This window comes from Leuresthes tenuis, unplaced genomic scaffold, assembly GCF_036924035.1.
Source record: "Leuresthes tenuis unplaced genomic scaffold, fLeuTen1.0.hap1 SCAF_12, whole genome shotgun sequence".
Taxonomy (NCBI): Eukaryota; Metazoa; Chordata; class Actinopteri; order Atheriniformes; family Atherinopsidae; genus Leuresthes; species Leuresthes tenuis.
The window spans coordinates 24451986-24477604 of record NW_027325366.1 but is presented as its reverse complement, the minus strand read 5'-3'; the positions used below and the strand labels follow the sequence as shown (position 1 = coordinate 24477604).

The 25619-nt window shown below is 37.3% G+C and overlaps 1 protein-coding gene across 1 annotated transcript in view; it reads left to right on the top strand.

Annotated features, from left to right (window-relative positions):
- The window catches only part of cps1 (carbamoyl-phosphate synthase 1, mitochondrial), a 51760-nt gene extending 37036 nt beyond the window's left edge, over positions 1 to 14724 (top strand). The window contains exons 31-38 of the mRNA XM_072397702.1: positions 1350 to 1439; positions 1790 to 1960; positions 9539 to 9613; positions 9762 to 9860; positions 12034 to 12093; positions 12267 to 12379; positions 14220 to 14349; positions 14472 to 14724. Coding sequence (XP_072253803.1) covers positions 1350 to 1439; positions 1790 to 1960; positions 9539 to 9613; positions 9762 to 9860; positions 12034 to 12093; positions 12267 to 12379; positions 14220 to 14349; positions 14472 to 14585 — 852 coding nt within the window. The 3' untranslated portion in view covers positions 14586 to 14724. The remainder of the gene's footprint in view (positions 1 to 1349; positions 1440 to 1789; positions 1961 to 9538; positions 9614 to 9761; positions 9861 to 12033; positions 12094 to 12266; positions 12380 to 14219; positions 14350 to 14471) is intronic.
- The last annotated feature ends 10895 nt before the right edge of the window (positions 14725 to 25619 follow it).

Sequence of the window (25619 nt, the reverse complement as noted above, 5' to 3'; positions counted from 1 at the left end):
GTTGTCAGTTTAATGAAAAGGAGTGCATGTCTGAAAGAGCATATGGTGATGTCAAGTGGAGCAAGAAAGGTCTACACTACAAATGAGGCAATTTGGACTTTTCAGTACAGTATCCTCTGTGGGAGAATATCTTCCTTTCTTGTTTACTTTTGGCTTTGCATTTCATTGCTGAACATTCTCTTAAATCTTTGATGATATATTAAGAGAAAAGGAAACTGTGGGTGTAATGTATTTACATCCATCATAAATATGTGTAAAAGTACTTCTCCACCCTCAAAACATGACAAATACTGGATATAAGCCAGATGTGCTATTAATTCAAAAACTTTTGTTAGAAGTGACTTTGGTGGAATCATTCAAAGCTTCCCTCCAGAAGAGGCGCTAAAACAGGATTTAATCTGTGTTATTGATCAGCCACACAGGATCGTGAAAAGAAACGCAGCATGCCCATTTATTTTTCTCTATGGCAAATTCTAAGTAGCAGAACACAATGCATTTGAAATTTAATTCTCAGAGCCTGATAAATCCTTGCAGTACTATTTAAACAGCCATGAACACTCATTAGCGGTGGATTAACAAAACACAACAGTTTATTGTTGTAGTTGCAAAATCATCCATGACAGGCTTAATAGAATCTGAGGCTCTGACCACATCGGCTATTAGCCAGTTAAACACTTCGAGCTCAATGGCAGTGATCCTTCTTGGACTAATGATCATTTTCTACCCATAACTTTTTGTAAATCCTGTAGTCTTAGGCATGATCCAACTTTTCATGTTAATCTCTTTATAAGCTTTCAGACTTTTTGGGAAATTTTCTGTCACCTGCCTTGTTGTGCGTCTCCTAAAGTTAGAGCCATATCAGTGTGTGCTGATGTGTCCATCTCTGTTTTTAAAGGGTATGTTTTTAGCAGTCCTCTGAAATATTATTATTGATGTGTTGTATCTGCAAAAGCCTGATTAGGAAGATCAGGTGACTGCTCAATAAACAGATTATTTTGAATTAGCTCCTCATTTCTCTCCTTGTGAGTGGCTTAAGGTACCATAACATCCTCCATTATGTCAGACAGAAAGAGATTTCTGTCAAGGAGGAGCAATAACAGGTATACATGTAGAACCAGCAGAACGGAATGCTTAGTGAGTGAAAATGCAGAATATGCATCGTCCTGTCCTTTTATTGGAAATATATCAACCAAATATTTCTCTGGAAGTCAAGCTGTTTAACTTGTACTGTGTGCTTTAAAAATGAAAGATGTATTTCAACAAAATACTTTCTCCAAAAGAAAGATAATATAGAATGAAAATATGAATGGCAATCTTATATTTATTCTAAGTGTTCTTTTTCATTTCAGGTTAAAATCGCCACCCGGAAAATTGCACAAGCATTTGAAATTTCGGGGCCCTTTAATACTCAATTTCTGGTTAAAGGCAATGATGTCATGGTAGGTAATATTTCCCTGGGTATGACTAAATGACAGATTGACATTTTCACACCCGGTTGAGGTGAATGCAATTCACTCACAAATTGAAATCGCCTCGTGTTTGGAATGATTTGTGAAGCTGGATGGATTTCATGATCGGTGTTATTTCCCTTTTTGATGTTCCAGCTGTAGTGCACACGCTGTAGAACAGGACCTGTGTATTTGTTTACTTCTACCATTTGTACATGTCTATGTATTGATTGGTATATTTACCTTCTGATTGACCCATATTTAGGTTTGTAGTAGACTGAAAGAACTACTGTGTTAACTTTTTTAAAAATTAATTGTTTTTGTATTATGCACCCCTGTAGGTGATAGAGTGTAATCTGCGGGCATCGCGCTCTTTCCCTTTTGTATCGAAGACAATTGGTGTGGACTTCATCAATGTGGCAACCAAAGTGATGGTGGGAGAGCCTTTGGATGAATTCAGCCTGCCTTCGCTGGAGAAACCAATCATTCCTGTAGACTATGTAGGAATCAAGGTAAGGTGGGAAAGTTTTAAGTCTCTTGTGGAGGCTCAAAACTGACAGCAGCGACTGTGGACAAAAAGACTTAATTTTTCAGTCTGTTAGACGGTTGGAAAATCCCTCTCTTTTCTGCTGTGTGTGGTTGATCTTGTAAAAGATTATAAACTATAATCTCAAGAAATCAAGATCTGTGAAACTGTGATCCAACACAGTCTGCAAGATACATTGTAATGCCGTACCTTCATGTTGTTGTTGTTTACAGCTTGACCCCTTGAAGGTTGTAGTCCCCCGAGCACTGAGGATAAACGCACTATAACTAGCATTGTTTTAGCAGGTGTACCAGTGTTTTAAAAAAAAAAAAAAAAAAACAATTTCAACATGCTGTTTTTGGTGTAAAAAAGGCATAAGATGGCTGTCAAATACCTGCCCCAAGATGGTTGTCATCAGGCCCCAAGGGGTAAACATTCCAAAACTAGAAGTGCACTCTTTGCTCTAGAAGAAAAGACATTTTACAGTCAACTTCTCAATAGTACTCATATAATGTTGCTGGATATAATGGATAAAACATGCATGCTGCGGGTACTCATTAAATGTTTGTAATGCCACAGTTGAATTGTTGCCCTATTTTCATATCAGGCAGAAAACTGAGCACTCCAGTGTGCTCCATCTGGTCTAGCCAATAGCCTCAGAGGATCTCCTATGATCAGACAAATGCTCTGTAAGTACCCCTTTGGTCAGCAGAAGTGCCTGCCCTGAATTCTCCTTTGGCTAACTCAACTAAAGCTGCTCATTGAGTGCTCCTGTTCATTTCCATTAGTTTTCAGCCACATTGCCTTTGCTTCTTTGTAGTGATACTTGTCTTTCACAATAAAAATCATGTTACTCATAAAACTTACATCATGAAGTTACACATTCATGTGTTCACATTGGGAAAGGATCCACTTCCATTTGGATATGCCTCTGCTCATGAGAGTCTGAGCACACTCCAGTAATGTAGAATGCCTCAGCTATGCTCTTGCATCAGATTATACATTTTCAGCATTTGTGTATAATAGGGTTTGAGGCATTGATAATGTAGTTTGACTGCTACTGTCAGGATAGTCCAACAGTGTTTCTCAATTCCAGTCCTCATGACCCACTGCCCTGCATGTTTTCGATGTTTCCCCTCCTCCACCACACCTGATTCAACACCTGGTTTTAAAACACCTGGTTTTATCACTCTAAGGTGACAAGATGTATTTTTTTTTCATTTTTATGGTATGATTAGGCTGTGTACTTTTCTTTGCAATAACTAATAAAACTGAGCTCCAATAATTAGCACCTTCCATTGCAATTAATGAAAGTTTAATGTTCTTAATAGAAAGTTGAATGTTTAAAAATGTAGGCCAACACTGATTTCACATTAGCACAATAGTCTTTGTCTCCTATTCTGCTTTAAGGGCATCTTGTGGTTAAACTTCAGGAATTTGCACAAAACATGATTCCTCATCTCAAAATGATGTGATCATGTTCCCAAAGAGCTCATTTTACTGTCTGGATTGCTTGGATTATTTATCCCTCAAGTACCCATGAAAGTTTCAGTCACATGAAACTTTTATGGGGGCTGTAGATTAAAATCTGTGACAGTCAGCACTCCTTGTTCTCAGACAATTCTTGCAGATCTGTAATGTGTGTTTGGATTTATTATCATACTGAAATATGAAACTTTCTTCTCCTTTTAATGGAGTGAACTTCAAGGTGTAGCATGATGCTGGAAAATATTGTGCCTACTTCTCGCTCAGGTTGAGGCATATTTTGGCACAGGCTTCCAACTTTAGAGAAATCAAAGCAGAACCAGACTTGAATATTACAATAACCATGTTTTACTGCCTATCCCACTTTTTTTGGCCTTGATTTGCCCTCTTGTGAAGTAGCTTACAGATGTTATTTATACTACAAAACCAATAGTAGACAGCTGTCTTTCACAGTACTTTTTGCTAATTGGCTTTGCATTCTTAATTTAATCTATCAATAAAGTTGATTTTTAAATCGTCAACAAAACTGATCTTCAGATGGTATAGTGACTTTTCTTTAACCTGATTGTGCATCAGATCCAACTGGTGCTCTGTTGTTTTTACCAGTGAACAAAGGCTGTTATCTCTGGAATTCTTGAAACGTGGTGTGTTTTGTGGAATGGTTGGAAGATTAATTCTTACGTGTATGATATCTTAAAAGGTACTGTAGGTTCCACTAATGCAGCTTCTACTGGATCACATAACAAAGATGACAATTACTGCTCCATCCCTTTACATAGGCCTGATGAGGGGAGTAGCAGGTAGCTTTCTCATACCTACTGGGAGACTTACTTCTTAGATTGGGTTTGAGAGAGCTTACTTGTTGCCAGCTGTTCTAAAGCAAGCTTTTTCAAAGTAATTTCTCACTCTAATTACAACAGAGCTGCTGTAACAATGGTTGTAGTTTGGAGCCAATCACGCAGGTATAATCCCCCACTCTTCCCCTCCACCTAAAGTTTTCAATTTCCAGTGCACATTGTTGAGGAATATTAATCAGAGCTCTGAATTCTCCTGGTGCCTGGCTTATAAAGCTTCCAGAGTTTACTTGGAGTGTATGATACATACTTCATGCCCCTGACTGATAAGAGCCTTGCTGCAAACCCTGCTACAATGTATGGGAACTGTTAAACAAATTCTGGCTAATTTCTTTCTTCCTGTTCTACACATTATTGCTTCCACAGCATCAGGTCAGCACTGTAAACACACAGTAATGTCTGTATTCCAAGTAGCCTAAAGTGTGTGTGCTTGATCAATATTTCACCTCTCTCAGCCTTTATCCTCACTGTATCATCACGACGCACAAGTTATTGCCATCCAGAGACGCCATAATAATTCATCTGCCTTATTCCCTCACAGCCTCAATGTTGCTGCTTATTTTATCTCATTCTTACAGTGCCTTGTTTGAAGCTTAGTCCCCCCCACTTTTCCCTAACAAGCCCCTGCTGTATAATTTCTATCTCCATATGTAAACTCATAGGAGCAGTAACAGGGATAGATTGATGATAGTAAGAGAAGAAATTGTATGAAAGCAACATATAAAGATGAGGATGTTATGATGGTTTGGTTTTGGTTTCCAGTGCAAAGTTATCTGCTGATGAAGAATAACTTCTAACTGCTTAAAGTTATGTCTCCTTGACCATAATGACTTCTGTAAACTCAAAAGAAAAAAAATATGCTAAAATGAATCTGTCTGGATTTAGATTTCTTTAAACCCTTGTGTTGTTCATATCTTTGCTACTCATGTTCTCGCAAAGCATTTTGTTTCACATGACTATGGGGATAAAGTGTGCGTCAGTATGCGGGAGCAGACATTTGCTTGAAACGTGACAGTGTTGCCTTGACTGACTTTGGCTTTTTCCCCATGCTCACTGCAGCGTGGAGTTTTCTATACATTGCCTAATGGAGTTGAATGTGACAGTGCAAATTTCCAAATTATAAGCAACACTCTTTGTTTGCCAACTCTCTAAAACAAAGTGCAAATACTGCAAATGTCGAAATGAACCCATGGGGGGTTAAAGAAGGAATTCACTCCTAGCCAGTGTGTGCATTTTATAACATTTGCTGCTTCTTAAGCTGCTTTGACATACGATGTGGCTGGTGTTGTGCTCCGCTTCCTAACCCATTCATTTCTGTCTTGCGCAACACAAGGATCTGTGTTGTGCTGAATTTGTGAATTCCTAACGCGACCAATCTGAGGAGCTCCTGGATGATTTTAAACTCTTAAACACCTGTATTATTTTGAAGATATTACGAACCCAAACCCCCATATGTTCTGCTCTTCTCCTCATAATTATCAGTAAAATAAATTTTACCTGAAATTCCCCTAACAGATTGACGGGTACATTCATATCCAAATCTGCAGCTAGAAAAAGTAACTATAGAAAAAAACAACTGGTGAATAACTTGGACATGATTTGTGATAGTGAGATCCCCTCCCTTGCCCTGTGCCTTACTCCCACAATGAGCACAGTGCATACTGCATTTTATGTGAAAACAGCTTTACTCTTTTCTGCAGGCCTTTACTTTGCATTCCACTCTTTGTTTGTCCTTGTTTAGTAAGGTCTGACCTCCTGTGTGAAAGACGCATTCAGAGTTTTCTTAGTTTTTTTTTAGATGAAGGTATTGTCTAAGTCGGAGTCAATCAAGAGACGCTTTCATGAAAGTAAATACAGAAGGTGTACCTTGTGCAGGCTATGCATGAGAACACAAAGAACTGGCTATACCTTTGGCAGGCTGCCAGTCAATGCTTGCAGTACCATGCCATCTGCCAAACACAGTGCAGGGATTATCATGGTATGGTCATTTATGGCTGCCAATTTAACGTCACAGTATGGACAGTTACCGATTTAACACAATCTATGGAAGTACTCAACGATAGAATGTTCCAAAATGGTGGAGTCGGTCCCTTTATCCAAATAAAGTATAGTTTTCATTATCATTCGAAAACAAAAGTGAGGGCAGACACAGTAAATGCTTAACAGAACGTGTTCTGTAGGTCTGCAAAGCTCAGGAAGTCTATGAATGCAAATAATCTGCATCCAAGTAAATTATCCCAGTATTTATGCTTATCGTTTCTTCAATTACTTTAGTCTACGAAAATGAAAGAAATGCATCTGAATAGCTCTAAATTCGAAACCCTTAATACAGCATCTTTGTTAAACCCATTGAACTAAAGCTAAAAGTCTGTATCTGTTTCATCTCGACTTCACTTCATTGTGGTGATGCACAGAAGCAAAAGCACAAACACTGTATCACTGCACAAATGCATGAAGACTCGTTATCCATTAAGACATGCTATTAAAATTCATATTAAAAAAAAAAAATCTGCAAATACTCTTATGTCAATGTCAAGCACAACTGTTTGAAAGAGTGAATTGTTAGAAAACTGAAAACTTTTTTTTTTATTTCTGTCAAATGTAAAATATGTCACTTGCAACATCATTTAAAAAAAAGTCCAAGTACTTGAGAGGTAAATGTTAATACAGATGTCACTTCTGCCTCGAGCAAGTCCTGTTTACACTGAATAACAGTGTTATGTGAATGTTTCCTTCTGTATTCATTTCCTTCTCTATTGGAGCGCATCTGGTGTCCTGTGATAACATTGTTCATGCTGTGAAGTCGCACAGTTGTGCTCAGGAATAGGTGGTCAGTGTAGAATAGAGAAATGAGGAAGTACCGTTTCTATGTGGTGGCATGTCATGATTACACAATGTTAACAAACTGCAATGAAAAGACAAACTGTTATAATAGTGATGTAACTTTTTTAAGAGTTAGTATGGTTTCTTAACCGTTACATTGCTGCATGTGTTAGTGATTCCATTTTGAACTACTTCCCTGTCTTTCCTTGTCGTTCACCCTTTCACGATTGAGAAAAGCTCCTGCAAATTAGGTTCTAGAGTTATTTTAGTGGGTAAGTTTCGTTATTTTGGGTGGCACACATATAGGTGATTGCGTATGTCTTTCTCTTACTCATTTATAATCTCTTTCATTAAAAGTTACTTTCTATGTTATCCCCACTGTACATGCTCCTCTCCATTTAATTTTCTTTCTTGGTTACACTGTCATTTTATCTATGCACTCTTCCTCGTCTGTCTCTGACTCTTTGAACAAAGGCATGATAAGCCATTCTGCTCCCTGTGTGCATTCCATTTTCATCGTCCTGTCTTACATTAGTATGCTTTAACGTGACGCTCACTGATTAGATAGTCTGCTTCAAGGGTGTGTGTGTGTATGTATAAACGGATACTTAAACCATACAATGCCTCTTACTCTCAAGGTAATGGGGGTTGTCTGCTTTTTAAATGGATTAATAAGAATGGCTTCCCAAATGGCACGCCACCATTCTTAATTTTCCAATAATACAATAACGAGAGGATACTGTCTTCTGCCCGTGTTCATCTTTAACTTTCCACAATTTTATCATCTCCTTTTCTTCCCCTTGTGTCTTAGTCCTCCCCGTCTCTTTCACTTTCTTCTCCACTTAATTGTTTCCCCATTTTATTTCCTTTATATCCACTCTCACCACTTCCTTTGTCTTAGTCATTGTCCTACTAATTTTTTTGCTTCTCACTGCCTTCACCTTTTGGTCTCTCCTCTCATCACTGTTTTATTTTCTTTTTTTCTTTTTTTTTTTTGTGTATTTGCTCCATTTTCTCTTTTGGTTCACCTCGACATTGCTCTATCACTCAAACCTCCTACCTTTGTTTCCCCTTCTTCTCAGTGTGGGAACAGCATGCCAAACAAGCTGCTGAGGGAGCTGGTGGTCTGTTTGACAAGCCAGCTTTTTTTAAACTGATTTTGTCTTAAAGTGTGCCTGAACCCACAGTTGCAGCTATAATCTCCTCAACTCTGTTACATGTTACACGTACCCTTTGGTTGGGTTGCACCAACAGAGATGGTTTCATTTTATATTATGTTTCACTAAACTTTACAACTAGCTTGAAAGACAGAAAACTAGTTTTAATACTTAGTGTAGTTTTACTCTATACCTGGAATTCTTCAAATCGTTGGCATTAACGTTTTAAACTCTAATTTGAAATGTGTCGCACGGTCAACTTTCCTCCTAATAAAGCTGAATTTGTTTTTAGATAATCTATGTTGACTAGTCTTCCACTGCATGCATACATACATACTTATAGTTTATCATTCTTATTCTATTATCTGCTTAAGCATCCCATGTTGATTAGACTTTATATTGAGATTTTAGCCAGGCAACAGAGCTTGGCTTAAATATAAAACTTGATTAGGTTATTAGCTATGCTAACTCATTCATAAAATGAATGATCATAAGTCGGTGTTCTTTGCCCATCTCGACAGTAATTTATCTGCTCTAGCTCAAACTCAGATGACTGTTTGGGATTTATGTAAATGCAGAGTTTGTCTTTGTTCTGTGGATTTCGACTAAGGTTTTTGCACAAGGGTTAGCTCATACTTTTTTACAGCCAAAATAATCCAAGGTGCCTGTTTTCTCACTAATAAATCAAAATATTATTTTCTTTGTATGTTCTGAGCAAACAGGGATGTCACAGTTTGAACACTTCTCATTCATTGTGATACTGCAGATGTTACCAGTTCAGATAACATGCACAACCACAACTAGTTTAATTGATTAATCAAGGAATCTTTCTGTCTAACTTGTCTCCACCTGTCTAAATAACAGTTCATTAATATAATTCAAAACTTGACTTGCTGAGGACCCATCTTGAGTTGCTCAAATAAGGGTGGATCTCATTATCTGTGTTTCTTGTCCGACATTTGAAGGAACTGAATGTTTAAAATAAAACACTACTTTATTCTTATTTTGAGCTTTGAGATCAAACGTATGGTTGCAGAGATGATCAAACAATAAGCAGACACCCATACAAGCAGAGATTCCTCAGTCTAAGTGAGATCAATTTATAGTGCCTCCATTGCTGGAATTTCTATTTAAACAGTGACAGAGGAGTGCATTTTTCAAAAGAAGTAATTAAGTTTAAATATCAGCTCACATGCAGTGGCATTATTTTTCTTATTAAAATTAATCACTCTATCCTTTTGTCAGGCGCCCATGTTCTCCTGGCCACGACTGAGGGATGCAGATCCTGTGCTTCGCTGCGAGATGGCTTCCACTGGAGAAGTAAGCCAATAGCAAATGTATAACCCAATTCAACTTTTACTTTTCTTAAGTAAATTAAAAATGATGAATGCATTTTTTTTTTTTACTGAAGTGTGGCACATCTAATTTCAAGAATTGATATTTCAGTTTCTCACATGTTTACTTGCAGGTAGCTTGTTTTGGACCAAACATTTACTCAGCCTTCCTGAAGGCTATCCTCTCAACAGGCTTTAAGCTGCCACAGAAGGGCATCTTGATTGGCATTCAGGTAAGACTACAGCCATCTGGAGGTCCACTCCCCTCCTGTTCCTTTTTCCTTTTGGTGAATCCTGCCCACAAGACATCATGTGCAAGGTGCATATTGAACAGGTGGTCCAAATCTTTCAGGATATCAGCTTCTTATAGTGCCAGTGTGGCACCTCCTCAAATTTCACACAAAACGACGATTCTCATTTGACTTAAAACTATGACTGGCTCTGAAGTAACAATGTTTGATTCACCTGGCAAGTTCGAAATACAGTTTGCAGAACTGATGACATGACTGAAATTAAATCAAGTGTTTTTCTTTTCCATTTCCAACCAGTTTGTTCATCAAAAAGTCTTGAATCTGGATGAACTTGTTTCATCATTTCCATCCCTCACTCAAAAAGAACAGAAACACTTAGTGACACTGACAAGAGTGACTTTCTGCTCTTATAAGAGTATAAGTAAGAGTTTTAGGGGGATTACAACAGTTGATAACAATTGTTTTTTGTACACATGCACATTTGTACTGTGTGGGTTGAGTCTTACAGTTCTCATCAAACAGATGTTCTCAGTGCAAAAGCCCTTTCTACAAATTCATTGGCTGTGTGTCAAAAATGCCAACTATGTTTGGAACCTAATGCTACTTAGTGTTTAGATGGTAGGTCACATAATACAGTATACAGAGTATATCAAACCTTATTAACGTGCTTTTGGTGAGTTAGCAATAATTCAAGTAAGCACAATGTTTGAAATTTGCTAAAAGTATGTTGATGGTCCTGATAAAGAAGAAGGGCTCAACAAGAAAAGTACTTTACCTTCAATCTTTGTTTCATGTCATTCCCCACATGCCTCTCCTTGGTCTCCATCATCTGTCTTTTTAACATGGTTTTACCCAAAATGGTGAGGGCAACAAAATAAGAATAGAAAAAGCCCTTTGTAATACAGTCACAGTTGCTATTACATTCACAATTTAATGTGAATAAGGAGGTTGAAAAAGAAATGTAATGTAAAACTTGCATACAATACTGTTCATGTCAAAGTGATGATGGGATCAATTTCAAAGCACATGGGTGTGAAGTAAAAGCCTGTTCCTGACTGAACGTCACTTAAAATCTAAAAGAGCCTTGGAGATTGTTTCACCTGTGCTCTTCATGAAAATGTACCACTTTGGTGGCCGTGAATAAGTCAGAATTTGATAAGCTACCTAAGTGCAGTTGAACAAAGCTACTAGCATCACATCCAAGAAAGCTGGCAGCTGAATAATCAGTGGTCTTACAGTTTGACACAAATGGGGGCTCACAATTTGATCAATAACAATCTTTTTAAATTTATGACTAAAAACAGTCACAGATTGCATTATTTCTCCTCAAGTCAAATATATTCGTTTTGTGCAGTGCACAGAAACAAATAGCTTTCCTTTGACACATTGCACTCCTACTGGATACATCTGTTTTAGCAGGATCAGTGGCATCAACAGACTGAATTAATACAGACACAAACACCATCTAAAAACAACTAAACAGAAAAAAAAAGCCACTGACATATAATCTTATCTGTAATATAAACAGTTAAAATCCATCGGACTTGAACACACAAAAACTCCATTGGGCACAAAATCCAGTTTTGTTTTTCAAACTTGATTAATCTTGCCCTTGTTTGTATTATACATTAAGCAACTAGAGCCCAGTACTCATCTCAAATCACATTCCTATTGATTAGATTGAGCAAAAACTGCAATCTGTAGCTTTGTTTTGCTATTCCTGACTCTGTATTTTGTCATAGAATACATATCGTGACATTTGGTTGTTTCATCAATGATGATGTAAGAAAAAGCAAAATGAGCGAAAAGGTCAGATTTTCCTGAATCCTCCAAGCACTTTGATTTTGTCCTATAAGCTTCAACAGATAAGATCATGATATTGTCAAGTTTTAAATACCATTTAGTTCCTTACAACTTTTCAACATTTGTTTTTATTTACAATATCTAGTAATACAGCTATGGAGCAAATCCACAATATCATACAATACACAATGTGCGCTTCAAATTGAATAAGGGGGCGATGCTAAAATGTTAGTTAGGGATGTGATGAACATTACAGAGTCAATGCAAATTCTGTAAAACATTACAGATGAGCTAAGAAAGTATCTCTGTTCAACAAAGTTCTCGTATGATTTGACTTTTCCCTTTCCTCCAGCAATCTTTCAGACCCAATTTCCTAGCTACAGCACACCAACTGAAAGAAGAAGGCTTCACGGTGAGTGCTGGATTTTTGTGCGTTTCACACACTGCAGGCGAGACTTTGTATTAAACACATACTTCTTATAATGGTTTTAAACCGTTGTTCATTAAAAGTTTCAGAGGCTTTCCTCTGGTCGCTTAATCTTTTTGGACATTCTGTGTTGTCATGTTGCCTTATTTGCCATCTAGCTCTATGCGACTGAGGCCACTTCTGCCTGGTTGAGTGCCAATGATGTACCTGCCATTCCAGTAGCCTGGCCCAGTGATAAGGACGGAGACACCACCTTGTCCAGTATTAAAAGGTGGGTGAAAGTTAGGATGTGATTCAATAGATTAAAAATTTTGGAAACCTAATTATCAGAAGATACTGTGTTAAGACCTAAAGCCATACCCATCTCATTATCTCTATAAGATATCGACATGATCAAAGAAGATTTAGCAGACTCAAGTCAGGAGTCATTTCACTGACCAGAAAAAGACTTTATGATGATCTCTTTGCTGTGTCAGCATAATAAAAAGTTACGTTTAGGGTAATAAAAAAAGCAATACCCACATAAAACCAAAGTATGACCAGTAATTTTCTTTGTTATATATAAAAATCTAATTTGGGGTTTATGTCACTGATCAGTTTTGCTGAAGCCATGTTTTAACTTGTGGATGGTAACAATGCACTAGAGACACACATTTCATTCAGGAAACTTTAGTCAAAAGAATCATTAATACTATTTGCATTAACAGTCAGTCTATGGTAATCTGTGAGTGACAGTAGGGCTCTGCATTTGGACGAGGACACAAGCATCTGTCTTTGCTCCATAACATTAGAAGGAAATAAAAGTACAGAGGCTGTGCACACTGATATATTCACTGTTTTGTCACATGGAAAATTGTTTTCTGTTGCATTAAGTTTTAAAATCTTGTATACTACTTTAAATGCATAGAGCATCATTTGTGTTTGTAATTGTCAATGTGCAGCCTCTGCAATGTTAAACTATTTTCAAATTAAACCACTAAAAATGTTCAGAGGCTGATATAACAAACCCCATATACATTCATTCATATGTATATGGAGTGTACAAGATGTCACAAGCATTGAGAATACAGTATTAGAGGTATGAAGTTCCAAATTATGGCTACCATTTTTCTTAATCACATTCCTTGTGGAATGAAGACATCAAACATTAGCCAGAGGCTCACTGAGGACAGCTGTGACGGCATTCATGCATACTTTTAGTCACCATGTTTTAAGTAGACTGGATGAACAAACCACATTGTCAAAAAGTCTTCCTGTGAAAATACGACAAAGCCCATCTTTAACCTACAATTTGAGTTATATGGGATTTGATAGTCTAAAGGTTTGCTAACTTATAGCTTCAATTAGCATTGGTCTGACATCATCAGCCTTTTAGGGTTTCATGTTTTTTCATCCTTACAGGAAGTATTTGAATTCTTCATTCTTGCTTTATCTGTCTTTTGTGGGTTTTTTTGTTTTCATTTTTTTTAATCAGTGCAGTACCCATAAAACTCAAATGCATTTTTTAATTAATCTTCTATGATCTTCTGCAGATCATAGGCTGTAATTTCTAGGTAATCTCAGTGTGTCAAAGGAAATTAACTGGTTGGCTGTTGATCACTCTGCACAAGTCAGAGTTACTAAGCAGATTCATGAAACAATATGTCACATATCATAGCAGGGTCAGCCCCATGCCTTCTCCTAGCTAAAGAGTTTGTTTAGTTTTGTTGCCCTTTGTTCTAACAAAGTGTTTTTCCTCAAATGTCTTTGTTTTGCTACATTAGAGTTAAAGTAAAAAAAGGTTTCAAGCCATTTGTTTATTCATTTTCTGCATCATTCACAGATTTTTTATTTTTTTTTATATCCGTCATTATGTACTAAGTGGATAATGTACAGTCAGCTTGTTTAAGCTTGTTTTTCGGAAGCTGGTGCCAACAATGTAATCTAAGGTGGTTCAGTACAAGGCATTGGGACTGGAGATGACTAAAAACTACAGAGAGCCAAACACATAGAATTTGATTTGCAATGGGATCAGTAGCATGAACATTTTTTTTCACAAACACTACAAATGTTGATTCAAATTTGAATTAATTCTATGTTATCTCTGACACTGTTTTGTTATGTGTTAATAGATTAATTAGTGAGGGCCATATTGACCTGGTGGTCAACTTACCCAATAACAACACACGACACCTTAAAGACAACTTCATCATCCGCAGAATGGCCATTGACCATGGTGTTCCCCTCATCACCAATTACCAGGTCAGTTAACGGGGCACTTCCTCTGAAGAAAGATGAATACATTTACTGAGTGTCGCTTAATGGAATTGTACTTTTTCTTTTTATATATATAAATATTACATTTTTTCTTCGACATTTGTTAGGTGGTGAAGCTGTTTGCTGAAGCGATCCGATACGCTGGTGAACTTGACGCCACCAGCCTCTTCCACTACCGACAAAAAGAAAACCAATCAAGAGGAGCCAGTCATCAGGGCTAAAGCTTCAATCCCTGTCTGTCCTGTTCCTTTGATTCCAATTGTAAAAAAAGGAGGTACGATCTCTCAGGACTTCCTAATGTCAAAATACAAAAATTACAAACATCATGAATGAAATAGGGTACCAGTCTAATTTGGCACTTAAAATGCTGTGACATATAATTACATTCTGTTCAATCTGATGCTTTACTGAATACTTGTAATCTTCTGTCTTTTTGTTGTAGAGGCATCCTCCAACAGGACACTTGTATAAATGTTATTCAGACAAAGCACTGACAGTAACTGAAGTGTATACCTGTGAATGTATTGTGAACTGGCTGTTTGGCAGATTGTTCTCCCAAAATGTCAAAGATCAAATGTTCCTTTTTGTGAAATATCCTGACTAAAGTCAAATGTTCTGCTTGATTATGGAAAAAAAAAAATCAGCTAAAAGGATATTTCATGACTTGGCAATCTGAAAGTTGTTCTTTATCATGGTAAATCAGCAAACTATAAACAATTTGACAATTCTTTCCTGATTTAAAGTCTTTAACCAGAACATTTACCCACCCATTTACAAAAGGCACATTTTTTTGTATTATTTCCAAAAACACTATAGATAAGATAGCTGTAATGACATTTTTTTTAGTTATTTATTTTTAATGGGGTTGCGCATATGAGCAATAGGTGTCTTACCTGCAGTAGAACAGCTGATTGGTACAAGATAATCACTGCTTCAAACAGGGACACCAGAGGGATTTTTTGCCACCTTAAACAATTCAAATTACTGTTATGGATGTTGCACTACATCACGTCTGCATCATAAAAAATTTTTTTGTCACTACACTTCACAGTCGGCTAAAGAACATACATGTTGCTATGCATGCCATACAGTGAGTATGGCATGAATGACAATTTCATCGGTTTAATCCCAACACATTATAAAATAAAATAAAGATCAGTAACTACGAGTGATGAGATATACCTTTTCCTAAAAAGACAAAATTATCTGCATGAGCTAGAATGAACAGTGAGAGAGAGCTATTGATATCAGAGACAAAAACCAATGGATGATGCAGCCACCGTGCAAAGATTTCTTACTACGTAGCCGTTTTTGGTTGAGAAAATGTAGTGAGGAAATGGATAACTGTCTGATGAAAGAGCAATATGGGGTTTGCTCAAACTGCTGCACAGTTTTTTTCAGTTGGAGTTGTTTTAAGTATATGAAAATTTGCTCTTCGCATGTTCCTACTCGGAGCATGTGCTAGCTTGGTTTGCCCATTTGCTCTCCCTGCTTCTCCAAACTTGAATATGTCTACTGCTGGTAAGACACGAAGCACTCGGAGTTACCTCACACAACCCTACCTCAAAATAAATTAATACAGTGGTGAATATCTTATTTCTTATACAAGTTATTGTATTGAGACACTTAAAATTTGAATTAGCTCCAGCCTGGAAGACAAACTTGGAGATTTAAATTTGATGACAACTGCTCTGTTTATATATTTGGATTATCTTTGTATATACATCATGTTTCAAACTGAGCATCTTTGTTAAAATGCATCAAAGTTCAGGGGCATTTTACTCGACAATGTACAGCAATACGATTACCCTACAGTGTTACTCTTTGTTGTGTTTCCTTCTTGATATTTGTTTTGTGGTGTGCTGTGAATATGCATTAAAGTCAGCCAACTTTCCTTTCCCATTCCTGAGTATGTAATTTAAGGTGTCCATTTACACATAAGACACCTGTATAGAGACGTGGATTAAGTTGCCAGTTGGATACTACACGTAAACTAGAAAAAGAAGAAAGCTAATGTTGATAATCATAATAATAACACTGTTCTCTGGAAAACATAAAATGTCATGAGGTTAAGGGAAGATGTGGGGCAGAATTTGTAAGGACTGAAGATAAATGACTGCAGTGCAAAGAGAATGCAGTTGCTAACACTGAGCTACAGTTATGCAACAGCTAAGTAAAGATGTTTTTGTGGGTATTCCATGATGAAACTACATAGCTTTGAAGATGGCCTATTAAAGCACATCTTTTATATTTTCTGTCTTTGCTGTTTCATGTTTGACAAAGTTAGAAAATCTGAATATTTTCATGGTGTTCCTCCATACCTTATTTTGAATTAAAGGGTTACCAAAGTTTGAGATTAATTGGGGCTGCAACATGTTGCTTTGTGGATGACTCTAACCATGTTGCAGCTTAGGCTATGAATTTAGCTGCCACAGAATCAGATACACGGACTGATTAGTCAGTCACAAGTCCTAGTCAGTTAAGACTGATACTGTTGAATCTTGCAAAATAGGTTTTGTTAGTTTGGAATCACCATTATTGGGGGTGAGGAAGTACTCTGCCTCTCACCCTTTGGCAATGTAAAAAATATCACATTTCTGCTGTGAGAAAGAACTGGAATAAGAATAAAAGTCGCCTGGAATTAATACATGTCTAATTCAATTTCAATTAAATTTTATTTATATAGCACCAGATTACAACAATTGTCATCTCAAGGCACTTAAGTAATATAGTCCAATTCAAGCCACTTGGAATTCAATTAATTGTAATCATATAATAAAAAAAATTAAACTCCATATTTCATATTATTATTTGATCAATTTATTTCAGGATTTGGGCATGTATAATGGACATTAACAGCTAATTCATGTGTTTATGTATTTACTTATTTTATATTACTGAAGTGAGCTTATTTACATTTAAAGAAAGAAATTTACATAGAAAAAAACTGACAAAGTTGGCAAATCTCTGTTCCTCAGTTTAATGAGAAGATTTACAGTCAAGAAGGTTGTTTTATCCAAATGTGCATTCAACTGCCCCACTTGCTTTGACTACCGATGTAGCCTCCCAAGATCAGAATCAGAAACGGTTTTATTGCCAAGTAGGTTTAGACATACAAGGGATTTGTTGTGGTGTGCTGGTGCATTGTTTCCTGAATAATTAGATAAAAACAATCGAAGAACAGTAAGTAAAAGTGAAACAATGGGACAAGTATGTACAGGTACTGAGTAGACAGTCCCTGGAGTACACATTAATGTAATGTGGTGGGGGTGGGGGGTCAGTGTCAGTGGGGGTCTCTGGTCTTGTTTATGAGGCCAGCTGCAGAGGGGAAGAAACTGTTGTTGTGGCGTGAGGTTTTGGTCGTGATGGACCGCAGCCTCCTGCGGCCATCAAGCCAGAGGGAGTGGGTCAAACGGTTTGTGTCCGGGAGGGAGGGGTCAGCATTCCCACATGAGTCCCACAGTCGAGAGCAAGAATTTGAAGGCTTGTGACTGGAATTTTGATTTCAACACGCTTACACAAAACAAATGCCATTATAAGCTTCCTACATTTAGTCTAAACTGTTATTTTTTCCTTTTTTGTAACTGCTCCAGGTTGTTTCTACAAACTCAGTTCTCCAAAGATTGCAAATATTGATCTGCCTACAAATTCTTGGCAACTTTCCACAAACTGTAGGTAACCTGGGATAATTCTGTATTTTACTTTGATAAAGTAAAATCCACTGTGTCATTGTGACTTCTCACTTTACATGTGGTTTCACTGTCACTGTATGTCCAGTTGATTCAGTAATGAGCCATTCCCATCACTGGCACTCATTGGTGGTGACTACATCTTCATCATTTAATATGTATCATTATACAAGTGTTTTTACTATAATACAGAATTAGATCACACAATAAGAACATATATGTATATTCTTCTTTATAAATGGTGACACGGAAGCGGATGTGGGTATATAATCGTCCTATTAACATTTTTTTGTTTTTACTATTGTAAAAATGTCTTTTTACAGCAGCAAACAACTAGTTTGGATAGAGTGACTTAACAGACTGAGCAGCCTCTTTCAACTCCAACATATTGCAGTTCAGGCCTATGTACAGTTTGAGAAGAGGGCTTTTCACCAGTGTCACACATCTTTTTAGAAGTGTTCCAACAATGGGTGGAGCTGAAAAGTGATACTTTGTCTTGTTTTTGTTTTGAAAAAGTACCTGTAACTGAAATGTTGAATAAAGTTCAGGAGGAAGAATCATCATCATTACTGCATCAGCGAACCTTAGAGTGCAAAATATTTAAATTTTACAATGTACAATTTTAAACTGCTTCTGCTTTATTACAGAATTCTACCTGAGCAGCCCAGGGCCATCAGACTTAGGATTCACTGCAGGCATCGTAACTAAGCAACGGGGCTGCTTGTGGTGTTCTTTGCTGACAATAACTCCCAGGTAGACCCTTATGCCTTGAGCAGTGTGCCTGCAAATCCAGCTTTGATTAAAGTGTAGTGTTGTTGAATTTAACCTTATTCTGTTATTATGAATTTTTTTTTTTTTATGCCTTTGCTATAACATTCTAAGTAGGCTTTCCTCACTCTCTCTCTCTCTCTCTCTCTCTCTCTTGGGCAAGCAACATTAAAGCTTTGAAAGGGCTGAAGTTTAGTGAAAGATCTGGCCTCAAAACTGCATGAGCAGCACTTGATGACCACAAAAGAAAAAGGAGGAGTACGTGGGGGTTAAGTTGTGACATTTCCAATATAAAGAGGTGAAAACTTGCCTTAGGTGGGGAATGCATATAAGCTGCACCAAGAGGAATGCATCCTGGTTGGTCAAACCCTTTGCTGCATGTCCCTCCACTCGACCCTTTTCTGAGACTTAGCAACATATAAAATTATATATATTCATGGTCCACACATGAACTTACTGAGATTAAAGTAACGATAGGGATAGATCATTTTGATCTTCACAATTATGGACAGAGGAGATGCTGTGTTTAAACATGGATTTACACAGGACACTTTTTGGCTTTATCTTGGGTTCACCCCTATAGCTTGATTTCTGCTCCATCTACACATATACTGCAAATAGGCCCACGGTTGACTGAAATGATTGTGTGTGTGCCAAGAGACGGGAAAATGAACCAGTTCATAAAGAGCTTCAGCAATTACATTTAGAAGCCAGTAATGGTTCATAAAACATGAGGTCTTGTAAAGATCTTGATGGAAACTAGTATATCACAGCAATAATAATACAGCAAATAGGAGAGAAACTTTAAAACTATCCTCTGTGCAAAAAAGAAAGAAAAAGATGAGATAGGCCCACGTAAATCAAACAGAATAATACTTGCACTCTGCAGTTTTGTCCAGAAGTGCTAAATAATGCACTGTTTCTCTACACAATTCCTCTTGCCAGCATGAAGGGACACCCGCCGCTTAAAAAAAACCTGGCTAATTGACATGCGTTTTTCATGCTGTGCTAAATGAATTATTTATGGAGGTGAGGAGCAAGCGGAGCCTAAAACACAGAGCATCCCTGTGGGTTGAGTCAAATTATAGTTGGAGGCCAACAGACGTGTGTGTAACTGTGTTTAAGACGCACTCGGGTGTTTTAATGAAATACATACTTTCATTAAAAAAAATTATAAATTTATAGATGTTTGCATTAAATTCTATATTCAATTTCTAAACAATGTGGAACTATATGAGGTGTTTTGCATTATTTATTACATATCTATTTACCAATTAATATGAAAACAACTAGACGACCATCACCTACCAATCCACACACACACACACCAACAAACATATGTCCTGTCTAAAGCCTTAACAGCAATGAACAAACTAGAGTACCATGGGTCTAGGGTGTGATCTTTGTGCCTCACAGAGCTTTGGCTGTTTTGGTGTGTGTTGAATACCAGTCGGAAAGAAAGACACCAACCCATTAGCTGTTATTCATTTAATTTCACAAGTGATTGTGGAGCTTAATGGTTTCCTAGGGCATCAAACAATTCAGGCAGAGATCTGTAAATAATCGATCAACATACTCTGCTCCCATGCTGTTACAACACAGTCACCTATTACCTGACAGCCTCCATTATAACCCAATGTCATGCCAGATTGTGAAATTGCTGAACTGCTCTGCAGAGCAAAATTATTGCAGTTTCACAACAAAGGTTACAAGTTTTGTACAGGTTTTGTCAGCAGGTTTTTGTCAGCATGTTGAGGTCTTTTGTCCATACATGTTCCAACAGTCAGCTTTTCAAATCTCGCAATCGTTTACATGGTAACAAATTATTATAAGATGGCAGAAGATAGGATACCATTTTATGGTTTACAACCATGGAGTGTAAGACTGTAACACCTTTACTGCTAAAAGTTAAGACGTATGTATTCCTTTTTTTCTGGCGAGAGCAGGTTTTCTGTTCAGATTCTATTAGTGAATCATCATAACTCATACAGGGAGTTATCATGTGTCCATCAATAGACAGACTTTACAAAATTGCAAAGTTCCTCCGGTCAGAATTGTAGTTCCACCTTTACCAGCTACAACCCTGAAATTTTGCTTCCTTGATTATATGTAAGGAAAAGTAATCCATAATGAAACACAATAACAAATTAATTTACTGGGACCATTTTTCTGCTGCATTAGTTTACTTGGTATCCCTCACGTTTTTTTTCTGATATGTTTGACCTATTTTTCTTGTTTTACCTTTCCTAAAATAAAAACAGATCCATTTTATCTGCGTTTTGGAATGAATCAGTACAGCTACTGCAGCCAATTGATTTATTACAACTGGAGCACTGTGATTTTATTTTGCAAGGCAGATGTGTTCAGAGTCTGTTTACTGTGACTTATAAATCCTGAGTAGTAGCATGAGTTTGGTCTAAATAGTAGCGTTCTCTTCATTGTTAAAACATGCAGTACATGCACATTAAAAGCATCACACACTAATTGCTTTAGCCCTGGATCTCATTGATTCACGATATATGAAAGCTTGCTTTATGAACTGTTTGAATTACTTCCTTGTTAACATACAATTAAAAGCACTTTCCAAGAGAAACCACGATGATAGCACATCCCGTCTTTTTATATTTTTTTACTGCACAGGTTTCAAGGGAGGACTTAAATTACTTTCAAGGGTTTGTTTGGCAATCAACATGGAAAGAAAGAAAAAAAAAACCACTAAGCTCAATCACAGCTCTTGTTTAGTGAGAGGGATAAGTAATTAAATGTTGAGGTGAGTGGTGTTAGTATTCTGGTGGTGTAAAAGAGATTTCCCCGTGTGGTCTGTGAAGGCTATAACTGAGGCTTTGTCTAGAATTTCAAAGATAAGCTTTGATATGCCCCCAACAACTCATACTCATGCACACACACGCACACAACTGTGCAGTAAGGAACACCCTGTGTATTCTGCTATAACTTACAGAAAAGCTCTAAAACATGCTCTAGGGAAAAGTTCTACTCACAGTATCGTAGGATTATGTTTCCAGGCCACTAACCATTTAGCACTCCAGCATGGCTTCACTAATACATGAAGCAGTCGATATACATATGGTGTAGAATGGGGCAGAGTTAACACACAAAGCAATTTATTTTTTTGATAAAAATGCAATGTAAATCTAGCCTGAGAGTGGTGGTTCATAAGTCCAACTCTGAATAAATTACCAGAACCATTAATCACGGTGACCTTACCCTCTCAGCTGTCATCTTTAAGCAAAGATTTACCCTTGACGGTCACAATATTTGGCTGTTCTGGCGTAATGTTGGTGAAGAGGAGACTGAGGAAACTGTAAAAGGGAGCGCTTGCTACACACTAATTCCTCAAGTTTGATACAAGCTCCAGGCACAAGTTACTGGCATGTGCATGTAGCACATGCAAAGACGTAAACAATGACAAGCACTTCCATTTTACTCTGAACCCATATGTAAAAGCTGCGAATGACACTTTCTGTGAATTGAATTAACCAGCTGAAAAATGTTGCTCACTTACCAGATCAGCTGTTACCACTACTTGTTGATAACAGCGCTTTGTGCAGCATTTTACACTCATGAACACTGTTTAGTTAGTGGTTGGACAGTACTATTTGTGTGACCAAAATTTTCCTGAGAAACAAATAACATAAAGTATTTAAAAAAAAAAACACAACTTTTGACATGTTTTATGTGTGAGTCAGCCATGTTGGATCTCGAGGTCAGGGTTGGCTTGGTTCTTCGAATTTTAGACATGCCACGGTGGGGAATTTTTACAGTGAGAAATGGCAAATTCTGACTTTCTAGTTCAAGTGGGATACATTATAAGATCTACAATCTGCAGTCCTATTAGGCTGGTGTAATGCAGGAGATGAGTTGAAGGCTGAGGGAACAGATCTTCCTTATACACAACAGTTTCATGTAGTACATACAAAAACCATCTGCTCTGTTGAAAGCATATGTCTGTAAGCCATATTTAACCCATATTTAACCCATATTTCAACTTCACAGACATATAATGTACCAGATGATGTCTTGATGATGCTGAGTCAAACTTAAATGTCTCAGATCATCTTTAAAAGTGGTTTATGAATTCACATGTAATTGGAATAAGTCATTATAACTGGATTATCAGTTTAATTCTACACCTGCGGCAACAGTATCTTTGTTTTTGATCAAACAGTTTAGTGAGTGATTGCTGACGATGTGAACAAAGTTAAACTCTGAATAGAGGAACAGAGACTGACACAACAAAAGCATAATTTACAAAGCAGATTCACTTTAGCAACATTTCCTAAGGAACAACAGAGCTTTATTATTCTCAAAGCAACTCATGCTCTGCCACTTTGTCTTTGGTGGCACAGACATGGCCGAAAAACAAAAAAAGAAAAGAAAAAAAGGCCTAAAAAACACAATCAAAGAAGACTTTCATTAAATGACAGATTTTGCTGGATTAATAGGCTCATCACAGGCTCTGTCACCAGCTGAGCCTCTATGCTTTCTTTCTTTGGCCCTGGGGTGCAGATCTGCATAGATGAGCACTGGGTGGGTCCCCTTAAGTGTTGGACTTTAAAAGGAGCTACATGAATAGAACTGACATCTTTGCAGCTAATTAAAGAAGTAGAGAAACAATAGCTCAGTGCAGCTCATATCACCAAAAGGTTCCAACTGAGACAGGCCTTGTAAAGGTAGGGAGGAGGATTTCAAACTTATCAGGCCGCAATAGGGGTCTCACGACCACAGCCAAATTAACAATGGCAACGACACTGTATAACATTTTGAAGTCATTCAGCAGATGGCATACTGGTGCACAAGCAGGAGTCTAATATGATGTGACTGAAATTGATCACTTTAGTTTGTTAGATATCTACGAGAGTGCTGCATTAGAAGAAAGTTTAAGAATATCATTCCAAATGCAGCATATTCTTTGTATGAAAATAGTGAGATGAACTCATTTAAAGATGGCTGTAGTTGTCTCTAGTGTGTTCACAACAACACAACATTAAACATTTAACTTGGGCTCAGTTGCATAACTGGGTTTCTTTAAGCTCATTAGATATGAATCTAGGCCAAGTAAATATTTTACCATAGGCTACTGTTAAATCTGATCCCTAGCTTCTCTTCTGTTTTTGAGGTACACTGAGACCATCCCTCAACCTCATTTGGAAAGAAGCCCGAAAACCCTGAAAACTCTGTTGCTATTTTAAACCAGGCCATGTGAACAATGTTCCCTCTAATTTTTCATGTCTGGGCATACACAAAAGCTTCCTGAGCACACTGAGGACCACTGTGAGCAACATCAGATGTTAAAGCATCTTTATAGTTAATCTCAGCTCATTACAGTAATGCCTGATTTAATTTCTCTCTTTAAACGCCTTATCGGTCTCTGCGTATGACAGCAACAGCAGCATTTCTTTGCTGCCCTGTGTCCTCAGTTTGATTATAGGAATGCAAACAGGACACATTGTGCTTTACAGGTTTCCCCCTTACCTCAGTGGGTTATATAGGCTCAAATTTTTTTAACAAAAAATGAGCAGAAATAAATTAGCTAAACATTTTTATAGCTATAAATGAGCTTTTTCTTAACATTAAAACATGTAGACCTTTAGAGACTTTTCATTTCAGTAAAATTGTTGGAAACTCTTCTTCCGTGGTGTCGTGTCTGCCAGCTTTTGTCAGCCATTTTCCATTAAAGAAAGGGGCGAAATAACAGTTATTATTGCAAGGGTGTCTGGCGGTGGAGAAGGTAGGGTGACAGGTCTCCAATGAAGTGACAGTGGTGCCCACAGGAGCAACGTCTGCTTGAGTAAGTGAACAAAGCAATGATGACATAAGAGTGTTCAATGATTACACCTCATTTCAATGCGGGTGGATTACTGGGTGTGTTTCTCCACCCTACTTTCAGTTTCTTTTTACAGACCACAAATGTGCTGTACAGTTTTACTGTACATAAACGCATGCATTTATTGTAGATTTTAAGAAAAATCAGCTGAACTGTCGATTCTACACAGAGGCTATAAAAAGGGTGACAAATGAATCAAGACTGCTTAATAGTCTGCAGTCATCTGGACAATTTGAAATAATTTATTTTTTATAGGAAATTGGCATGAGGTACATCAGAAAGATGAATAAAACCATTATTGTACATAATTATGTACAGTTATGTTCATCATAAGCAAATTTCAAAATGTGATGCCTGGCCTCCAGCCACACAGTTCTTGGTGGGTTAATCAAAACTGATGCTTTCACAAAAGTATGAAAGATAAAACATACAAAAAACAAACAGGAAGACTTTGTGGCACAGCTTGGCAAAAATCTGCAGATGTATTTCACTCTGACACTCTGGCTCTTTCAAAAGTATTGTTTGCCCAGAATTTTTGTTCTTTTTAGTGAGAATTCACCCATTCATGTCACATCGCCTTGAGAGAAACACCAGTATGTTTTTGAGTGTTTTGCCGGTGCAGCCTCAGAGGCTTCACATTTCAGAGTAGAAATTTTGGGCGGTGAGAACATGAGACGGTGCGTAACAGAACTGATAACCTTGTAAGCAGGTTGGTGTGATGACATCTAAAAAATTGTTTGCTGCCAAATTTTTATGCTCATATTTTTCCAGAAGGTCACTTAGCACTTCACAAGATGACTTAGTAAGATGGAGTTTGCACTTTTGCTCCACTTGCTTCCTCTCTTTTCACAGCTATTCCTGTATCTCAATAGCTCTTTGAAACAGCAATAGTAATTGGCCCTGTCTCATTACACCATACTCTGGTTGTGAATACTGACATCAGAATATCAAAG